General features: G+C 44.6%; 1 protein-coding gene across 1 annotated transcript; it reads left to right on the forward strand.

Annotated features, from left to right (window-relative positions):
• The first annotated feature begins 357 nt into the window (after positions 1 to 357).
• On the forward strand, positions 358 to 8,147 carry LOC121291314 (proline-rich transmembrane protein 1-like). The gene is made up of 3 exons (XM_041212386.1): positions 358 to 621; positions 2,268 to 2,447; positions 7,971 to 8,147. The coding sequence occupies exons 1-3, from the start codon at positions 358 to 360 to the stop codon at positions 8,145 to 8,147; spliced, it is 621 nt and encodes a 206-aa protein (XP_041068320.1).
• The last annotated feature ends 2,311 nt before the right edge of the window (positions 8,148 to 10,458 follow it).

Genomic DNA, 10,458 nt, shown 5'->3' on the forward strand with positions numbered 1-10,458 from the left:
TCAAATTCCACCAGCTGTCATTTGAACCCCTGTCCTCACAGCTTCTGGATGACTAGTCCACTGACGTTACCTCTGTGCCTCTGTCTCCCTGCTAGCCTATAGATTAACACATGAGATGAACAAAGTGAGAGAGGGCGACTGGTCCACACACTTAGAGACAGCATGAGTCACCACAAGAACGCATGAGAAAGAGGAGAAAGGAAAGAATTATGAACAAAGAAAGCAATTGTTTTGCTGTGTTAAATCTCACGATATTGAAGAGATGTTGATGAACTACAGAGTTCCTCTGGACCCGGGCTATCAATTCTAACCTTGTTCTCTCCTAAAGCCTTACAGGATGGAGGGCACCAAGTGCCCATGTCACCTCCACCTTACCCAGTGCAGGAGGCCTCAGCTAACGGCACATCGCCAGCCTACTCTATTCCAATGCACCCTTCCACGATGACACTGGCCACAGATGGCTTCGTCCAGGAGACACAGTTCAATGGATCATCGCAAGGGTATGCCATACCCACAAATCACCCAGCGGGGCCAATGGGGTCAGCAGGGTATGGGTACCAAGGCTACCCCATGCAGTACCAGCCCTGTGCTGCCTACGTGCCAGTTTATCCAATGGCAAATGTGAGTAAGACTCCTGTATAAAAGTTAATACAGGGGGTGGCGGGGAGGGGGGTGTCGGTGGCGGGGAGGTGGGGGAGGGAGGGTGGGATGGTTGTTGCGGTGAGACAGATCCCACATGCTGCCGTTGCAGGATCAATGAGATTAGTGCTGACTTCATGTCTTCCCATGCAAAGTAACAAAAGGAGTCAGAGGCTGAGTAATAGTCTGATAGACATGATGTCAACATTCCTTCTAGGACCGTAGCCATGATTATGCCAGACAACCGGGGTTAGTCTGACAGGCTGGGTGAGCTTATGGATTCCCACGACCCAGGTAGGGTACCACCCATTATCACAGTGTTGCTTGTGGGATCTTACTGTGCATAAGTTGGAGGCCGCAATTCCTACGTGACAACAATGACTACACTTCAAAAGTACTTCATTGGTTGGACAATATTTTGTGATGTCCTAAGTTTGTGAACGACATTATAGGAATTCTTTCCATCTTCCCTCCCTCCCTTCCTCCTTTCTTCCTTCCTGCCATCCTTCCTTCATCCGTTTCTCCCTCCTTCTCTTCTTTCCACTGCTCCTCCCTGCCCCTCATCCTTCTGCCTTCCTCCGTCCATCCCTCTCTTCCTTCTTCCCACCTTCCTCCCTCTCTCTCTTCATCCTCACTGAAGGTAGGCATTAGAAGTACAAGTATGATTGTGTATGATTCTTTTGACCACTTAAAATATTACTGATGAAACTGGGAGATGTGTATGCCTGAAATTCCATTTGGACAATTAGCCCTAACAGTGAGTATTAAATCGATGGGCTTCAGATGGCACAGGAAAGCAGGAAATGCCAATTGGGTAGTAACATGGACTTTAACACGGTTGGTGTGCAGTGTTTCTCGTAGGTCAAGTAAAGATAAGAATAAATATGCAATTAATTTTGCACAGGGAAAGCTGTGGGCAATAGGCACATCTAGACGAGGAGATTGTGGGATATATTGCTGAAATTGTAGTTTGTTTGTGATTTAAATTTCACAGACTAATTAGAATAGCCGGGCCAGTATCAGTCACAACAAAGGAGGGGCAGGAAAGAGCAAGATTACTTACCTCACACGTTCCTTATTTATTCATTCTAGGGATGTGGGCGTCACTGGCAGGGCCAGCTTTTATTGCCAAAGCTGGATTGTTTGGTGGTAAGGTGGTAGTGGTGGGGGCAAGGCTGGCTGTGGATGGGAAGCAGGGAAACCTGGGGAACCTTGCTGATAGGTGGTGAATGTTCCAACCACGTTGTGGGGGGAAGCAGACACCAGGGATGTAGCCACGGTGCTGAATGTGTGCTATTTTCTGTGCTAGTTGGATGCCCTTCCCTGTTAAGTCTGAGTGGGCCAGCTCTGGAAGGAACTGGAAGGGTACAATTTGAACATTATGGCCAGTATTGCAGCATAAGGAATGTCAGGGCTTCTGTCTGTACAGTGATTCGAATTACTAATTACTCAGTGGGAAAGGAGGTCGGGGATTTCCTTCCTCTTGTCCTTACACTGATTTAAATCACCGATGACTCAATGGGATAAAGGTCAGGAATTTTAGGACTTCCTTCGCTGCTCCTCTAACTCCAGGACTGACTGTCTCGAGTGCTGTCAACAATCAGAAACTGTGCTTCTCTTCTACGCAGAATATGGGGCTGTATCTCCCAGGAAACAATGGGATCACATCAGGTGGGCAGCAGATGCCAGCATCCATCACAATGATGAACCCTCCGCGACCCCCTCACGATTACCTACCCATCGCAGTGTTGACTACAGTGTGCTGTTTCTGGCCAACTGGGATTTTTGCCATATTCAAGGCGGTACAGGTGAGTGTTGGTGCTGCCTTGCTCCCTGCCCTATGTAGCCTATTAGCAGGTGTCCCGTAAATGTACACTACTGTCCGATTTTAGATTGACTTTATCACACTTAGGTGTCTTGTTTTTATTGTCCCAATCAGGTTCCCCATCAATGTGCATTTTAAGGAGGAAATCGTGCCATCGGCATCTCTTTTAGAGGAGAAGTCACATAGACACCATTCCATAGTGTGCTGTATAGTCTCTGATTGAATCACTGCATCAGTCTGATATTAACTGGGGTTATTGTAAGTGGTGCTTCAGATCTCCCATGTCTTTATATTAAGCAGTTTTCCCCTTGCTGAAGCGTCATGGACATCTTGAAAATGCCACAACAAATCTTGACCAGGTATACATATAACAATTAGAGAGGATGGTGGTGTAGGGGTGATGTTGAACTAATGACATCCATCTGTCTCAGGAGACGATGGCCTGTGTCTGCAGTGCATGTAACTCCTGGGTTGAACAACATCTGTTGTGGCTGTTGATGCTGATTTTGAGTTGCAGTCCCCTCCCTAGCTAGCACAGATGAATAGCCTTGTCCCAAGGCCAACTAATGACTTTTCCTTCCTCTTTTTTTGCCAGCTGGTCATTTCATTTGAGCCAAGTCTCATTATGTATGCTTGACTGAGAGTCCAACCATTCGAGTATGAAAACACCTGGCCCCCAGAGAAAACATGGTTTGATTGACAGTTTAGGCTCACTGATCTCTGCTGTCAATTTCATAATGTTTGTTAAATGATTTCAGGGGTTTGTGGTTTGTGTTATTGATACTTTAGAGAGCCTGGATGATTGATACTTTTATTAGCTTTTACGTCAACATAGGAGAAAGTTATAAATGAATTACCTTTCTTCAAAGTTTTTTTTTACACACCTCACTATTCACTATAGGGTTCATTGGTTCTAGAGAGTGTACAGTGAGTCAATGGGTGTGGAAGTGCAGAGCATGGCATAGGGGACATGAAGGACCATGGCTGGTGAGTAAAAGGACAGAGCTCAGCATGGGGCAGTGAGGGGCCAAGGGGGTTGGGTGGAAGGGCAGAGCTTGGCATGGGGGCATGAGTGACCATGAGGGTGGGTAGAAGCTAAGCATAGGGGGTCATGGGTATTGGGTGGAAGGACAGAGCCTGGCAAAAGGGCATGAGGGCCCACCAGATTGGGGTGGAATGGCAAAATGTGGCTTAGGGGGCTGAAAGATCCCCTCGTGCAGACAAGGGTTCATGATTCCCCTGAAGCGCCGTGAACCATGACTCTTTAAAAATCTGGCCCGACTCCATGTAAATTGTGTTGTAGGAGATGCTTATCTCCTCAAGTGCAGATATGGAGGAAATATGTGTGTGTGTGTGTGCGTGTGTGTGTGCGTGTGTGTGTGTGTGTGTGTGTGTAAGCTATTTTTGTATTTGTGGGTGTTCGGAATGAGTTTTGTCTTTAATATTTAAATTTGATTTGTATTTCTGTATTTGTGTGTTAAGAAAAGGTCAAGTTGAGTTTTAGTTTCACTTTAAAAAGTTGAAACCTGGGATTTAGTTCAATTTTGAGTGGAGACAGCAGCTCTAAAACTCTGTTGTATACCTGCATTTCTAATGAGTTTTACGACTCTAAGGGAAGTTAAAACAAACACAAGAAGAGGCAAAACTGTGCTGTTGCCTAGCAACAGGGGTCCAGCGAGGCAGGACCCACCCATGCACACACACAGACATAAAAACTAGAAGAAGCAGCTTGAAGTTGGAAGCAGTTGCCTGCAGAAGCAGGTTTTGCCAAAGAAACTAAAGAATAAAGTCCCCAAACCGTGGGGAATGGAACAGGAGAAAGTCCCAAGAAGACCTTCTAGCCCAAGGAAGGTCAGAAACCTGGAACATGTCCTGTTAAGCGAAGTTAAGAGTGAAGAGCTCCAAGCTTCAAGCTTAAAGGAAGAAAAATTGCAGGAAGCAGATTTAAAGCAATAGAAAGGCTTGTGTGAGGCCAGAGGTCCAAAGAGACAACTAAAGGTCTGTAACTCTTTGCTATGGGCTTGTGAAGCAGTAGTGTACTGTTGACAGCTGAGTCAGTGAGAGAGAGTGCTTGGATGAAAGCTCGAATGCACAATGCGACTAAGGGGAGAGGAACATCGCAAGGAGAGTTCAAAACCCTGGAGGTGGACCTTTGGGGAAGGCGTCTGAGAGAAAGCGTTGGTTTGGAAGATGATTCCAAAATGAGTTCTTGGAGAGTGGAAATTGAAAATCCTCATGTGAAAGTGGAGTTCAGTGAGACTGGTTGGCTCACCATGTGACAACAGTAAGGAGAGATCCATAACATCTGTTTGAGGTGGCATCTGTCACTTGGTTTTAGAGTATGGTGTGCCTGACCACAGGTTGCCTGGTGGTTTACATGGACTGTGTACTTACTATGGACTTTAGAGTATAAGATAGCTTTTGTATCTTGTGTTATCCTTACAAATCTGTACACGTCTGTAAAGGCATAGTTGTGGGTGAAGGATATATAGTTCACCTTCTTGTTTAATAAATGCTTTATTCTTTTGTTAAAAGTTCATCAGCTGACTTCGGTGATTCTGTTCAGTAGCCACTCTCCACGTATCTAAACAATAAAAAGAAGTTAGGATCTATCAAGCTGGGTTCCAACTGGGATTAGGCTTGTCGAGTAGTAACATCAGCTAGGACCATAACAGGTGTGTGCTTGTGCATGTGAATGTGTGTGTGTGTGTGTGTGTGTGTGTGTGTGTGTGTGTGTGTGTGTGTGTGTGTGTGTGTGTGTGTGTGTGTTGGTACGGAGAAAAGTGTATGTGGGATATATACTCAAATCATCTGGCTGACGAAGGAGGCTGAAGATTGTCTGCCAAGCCTCTGCAAATGGTAGTCTGTATCCTGCCTCTAGGAATAGGTAAAATTCAATCTTTAAGAGGCCGAACAGCTTCTTCCACATTGCAAGCTAAAAGAAAGAGGCTGCCTGCTGCTCGTTTTAATGGGACAGCTAAGATCAGCTACTTACTGTGCAGAGCTTGCTGGCTACCATCAATGTCCTGTAGCCCATTAATGCAAGCAGTGCTGATCTCTGTGTAGTCCACTGTGCAATGATTAACCTATCAGGCTGCCTCACTGAGAGTTGTGTATATGGTTGGAAAGGAGATTATGAAGGGGCTTGACAGGATGGACATTGAGAGGTTACTCCTGACTGGGAAATCTGAAACAGGGGTCACATGCTCAAGATAAGGGATTGATCATTTAGGACTGAGATGAGGAGAACTTTCTTCACTCAGAGGGTTGTGAATTGTTGGAATTCTCTACCCCAGAGGATTGTGGGTGCTCCATTGTTGAAGATATTTATGGTTGGGATAGACAGACTTTTGATCTCCCAGGGAATCAAGGGAAAACAGGGAGCAGGTGGGAAAGTGAGTTGATGCAGAAGGTCAGCCATGGTTGTATTGAACGGTGGAGCAGGTTCGATGGGCTGTGTGGCCTGCTCCTGCTCCTATTCCTTATGTTTTCTGTTCGCTGAAAATTGCAAGCTGAGAAGAATAATATTTTTATTTTATGACATAATGCTAGAAGGCAAACCTCTGACTCCAAGCTCCACAAACGAGGGTTAACCCCACGTCTTGGACTCCTTGCTGATTCCCACTATCTGGGCAGTGGCTGAGATTACACAGCTGGAAGGTAAAATTAGTCTGTGGACAGAATTTTATTGCTTTAACCAAGGTGGTGGTATTAAGATCTGGAGTGGAGCAGGAGTGACTGGGGTCACAGCCACTCAAATTGCTTAGAGACAGTATTAAAAGGTACCTTTGATATTCTAATTAACTTTAACAGCTATTTTTGTCTGTGTTTCTGTGGTCTTTTTTCTCATTTTGTAAAATATTTATGGCTTTAAATTGGCATAGAGTGCTTAATACTGTATCACCAAATGTTATTTCTTGAAAGAAATCTAGTTAATTTGCATTTGAACTAATCAATATTAACAGCTTCCATCATCTCCCTAGGGGCCTGTTCCATAGATTGGTCACTCACTCACTTGTTCAAATACTGTTTCCACAGATTAGATTAGAATTTATCTCCTTCTGAGTGCAGGTCATGTTCTTGGGTTTGACTGTTTCAGACAAGGCAAAAGAGCTTCCCGTGGTTTAACATCAACCCGTCTCCTAAAAACAGCAATCACATCACCTAGCAACCATCTCTTTTCCAGTGTGGGCATGCCCATAAACCTCATCATCCAATCCCTCCATCCTCGGAGTCATTCTGGTTTCTCTCTTAATAGCTGCAAGATCCCATTTGTACCATAGTGACCAGAACTGGACTTTATTCTAATTGAGGTCTAACTAATTGATTTGCGTTGGTTTAGGCTTATCTCATTGCCTCTATTTGATCAAACCTTAGGTCCCAAATGGAGATTTTTTTTTCACAGCTTAATCAACTTCCCCGCTCTCTGATCTAAATCCAAAATCGAATCCAAATTGGAAGTTCAGCAATTCAACCCCCTCAAATCTACTTTGTCCATTCATTTGTTGTGGGAGGGGGGAGGGGTTGGATGGTGGTGGAAATAGGGGAAATATCTAATTTCCTGGACAGCGGCCATTTCTCAAATAAGGGATGACGGTCAGTAAAAGGTGATGAGAAACATATAAATTAGTTAGAATTTACAGTAGTATCAGGCCGTTTGACCCAATAGGTCTAAGCTCTGCATGAGCTACTGCCCACTGTACTTTATCTCACCTTATGAACATATCCATCTATTCCCTTCTGTCTCTCATTTGTTTATCTTGTTTCCCCTATCTCAATACTTCAGGTTATTCACCTCAGCCAGTCCCTGTGGTCAAATTCCATACTCTCACCACTCTCTGAGTAAAGAGCTGTCCCCTGAATTCCCTCTTGGATTTATTAGTAACCTCGTTATATTCACAACCCCTGGTTTTGGACTCCGTCACTTTCCCTCACTCCACGTGGATTGGAATTTTCCGCCTCAGTGCTGGGAAACCCAATTGGGAAATTCTGAAGTGAGGAATTTCCCAGCCTGCACCAGAAGCTCTGAGGGCAGAAACTATTAGGAAACATTGCTCCTAATGTGAGTACTCGGGTGTTGCCAGGCTGTTAGGACTAACCTAGACTCTTCAAGAATTGCAGATAATTTCCAGGACACTGCTGCGATCAAAACCCAGGGAGAAAAATCATCGCGGGGAAATTAAAAGAGAATTGTGGATTTTGTTTCTCACTTTCTTTGAACACTTCCCTTTATTAGTTATGAACATATCAGAGGTGGTCACAAATCATCCAGTTAAGTCATAAAAAGTCTATTCGCTTTCCAATTGGGAAGGTGAGACCAATGACAGGAGGCAGTGGGTGGTGGAAGGCCTGGCAATGAATCCTCCAGGAATATTTCTATCCCAAGTTGGCGACCCTAGTGAGTGCGTTCTCCCTCCACCCCATGCCTACTGAATTTATCTTTTAGTGGCTAGATTTCAGTATGTTGACTTCGCAGCATAGCTAACATCCTTTCTCCATGAAACAGGTGCGAGCTGCCATTGCGCGTGGGGACATGGTGTCGGCAGAGATCGCCTCCCGTGAAGCCCGGAATTTCTCTTTCATCAGCCTTGCGGTGGGGATCGCCTCCATGGTACTCTGTGCCATCCTGACAGTGGTGATCGTTATAGCGGCCCAGCACCACGACGACGAGTGGGATCCTTAACTGGCCACAGACAGGCACAGCGGCTCAGGAGGCTGGAGGCCTTCTCGACACTTCAGGGTGTTACCATGCAGGAACTCCTCGACCAAGCATCACAACCCAATCCTCCCCACCCTGCCCGCTCTCCCACACCCACCCCCAGCGTCTCCAGATCAAATTACACTCCTAGTTTGCAGACATTACGCCTCTACCCTAAACCACTCGACGCAATGAACACTTAATTTTTTGCCAAAATAGTAGCCTTGTATTTACCTCCATTGATTTTCTGCTTTGATAAAGGGACTGAGAATGTTTTGTGCAATTGATTAAATGTGTTTTGTTTAAATACAGACAGACACTGTTCGTACAAAACTACTGGCTCGGTCAGTAACCTGCATAGATGCTTTCACTGTGCGGGAGGGAGACCAGGGATGTGGGAATGTGCGCATGGAGTTTTGCCACCTCTTGGCAAGTCATCAATCAGGTTAGAGGGACCGATGGGTCTGAGAAAGGGGCTGGTATTGAGGCTTTCGATTTTAATTTGGTGGATAAAATCTCACTAAAACCTCAATTAATAGCTGCCACACCATAAATGTATAGCAAAATTAGGGGGACACAACTCATTTAAATTTTAGCCTGGGATTAGCATCCACGCCTTATCCCCTTAAGAGACAATTGACACTAGCCAGGCTTTGTACAAGAAAGAGCTTGTATTTATTCTGTGCTTCTCATGACTTCAGGATGTCCCAAAGCGCTTTACACCCTTGAAATACCTTTTAAAGTGTCGTCACTGCTGAAATGGAAATTCTAAGCAAGGGAAGCTTTCATTAAAAAAATACAATCAGACATTTCTTGGATAACTGGCAAACTTGCGAATATCTTTGGCGCATGGGATTTCCACCCAGACTAGTGGGTTAGATCACCCTATCTCTCAGTAAACCATCCAAATGGAGACCAGCCAGACAGCCAGCATGACTGATGAAGCAGACAATCTCTTTGCACATGGATCTGTTAAGTTGGAAAGGTGATTTTGGGCAGTTGGTAAATTAGATCTTACTTATAGCCAGTGTTAGTGAAACAGAGAGACCCCAGAGGCTGTTACAGACCATACCTGTCTTAGTAACTTAACCAAGCAGAAATTTAGAATGTGAAAGCTACAGCTAAGTTATTAGAGGCATTTGCAGTTGAATGTGTTTTTTAAAGAAAGCTTTCCTTACTTAGGGCACCAATTTTAAAATTTCCAATGGCAACTTTCTGAACATTCCATTGCCAACGCATAGGCTACGCTACCTTTGATTGGCTGAACTGTTATATTTGCATAAATTTCAAGCCCTGCCGCTCTATAATTAAAATCCATCTTTAAGCTCTGGTGCGTGAAGATGAGGTGCTGCGAGGCTGCTTCAATTTGGCTTGAGAATTTTGAACATGGGGTCACAGTCTAAGGATAAGGGGGCAGCCATTTCAGACTGAAATGTAGAGAAATTTCTTCACGAGGTCTGTGAATCTTTGGAAATCTCTTCCCCAGAGAATCGTGGATGTTCAGTTGTTGAGTATATTCAAGACTGAGACTGATAGAAGTTTGGACTTTAAGGGGATATTGGGGGGGGTGGGTGGGACAGGTGAGAAAGTGAAATTGAGGTGGAATGTCAGCCATGATCTTCTTGATGGCTTGAGAGACCATATGGGCTACTCCAGCTCCTGTTTCTTATGTTTTGATGTTCTACCTCTGTAGGATTAACATGTCACGTTTGTGCTTTTGTACCCTCATTTTAACTTTGGGTGATAGTGTAAAACAGATGATATTGGATTGGTCGCCCATTATCTCTTCTCCCTGATTTCCCTTTCTATTGAAGATAGTGGGTTCAACCCCATGTTTGCCCTTTGAAACTATCACCCAAAGTTAAAATTGCCCCAACTATCTCTGACCCCATAATGTGCTTTGATGCAGATTGGAAACATGATACTGCGTTATTCCAAATTTTCTTAAAAAATGCGACCAACCCTCCATTTTTCATGCCCCATTAAGCGGATAGGATGTTGAGGTTAATAGTTTAATTATTTGCCAAAAGCAAAAAAAAAGTTATTGTGTAGGTGTAGAACTGCTTCCCCTCCCAACAGCAGGTGGTAGTGTTGCACTTTGTAATAATTCATGAATAGCTCAGAACAAAAGCTGTGCGGGTATCAGCAGAAGCTGAACTTTCCCCCCCCCCCCCACCCCCCAACCCTCCTGTGGGAGGAAACAAAGCCTTGAATTACCTTAGATAAAAACAAAAAAACTGCGGATGCTGGAAATCCAAAACAAAAACAGAATTACCTGGAAAAACTCAGCAGGTCT

This window comes from Carcharodon carcharias, chromosome 19 (genome assembly GCF_017639515.1).
Source record: "Carcharodon carcharias isolate sCarCar2 chromosome 19, sCarCar2.pri, whole genome shotgun sequence".
Lineage (NCBI taxonomy): Eukaryota > Metazoa > Chordata > Chondrichthyes > Lamniformes > Lamnidae > Carcharodon > Carcharodon carcharias.

What these genes read in the sequence shown, in the direction of transcription:
- LOC121291314 (XM_041212386.1), top strand. Translation starts at nt 358, where the DNA reads ATGTCACCTCCACCTTACCCAGTGCAGGAGGCCTCAGCTAACGGCACA. An exon ending in CAGTTTATCCAATGGCAAAT is followed by an intron (nt 622 to 2,267) that starts GTGAGTAAGACT and finishes TCTTCTACGCAG; the next exon opens with AATATGGGGCTGTATCTCCC. An exon ending in CCATATTCAAGGCGGTACAG is followed by an intron (nt 2,448 to 7,970) that starts GTGAGTGTTGGT and finishes TCCATGAAACAG; the next exon opens with GTGCGAGCTGCCATTGCGCG.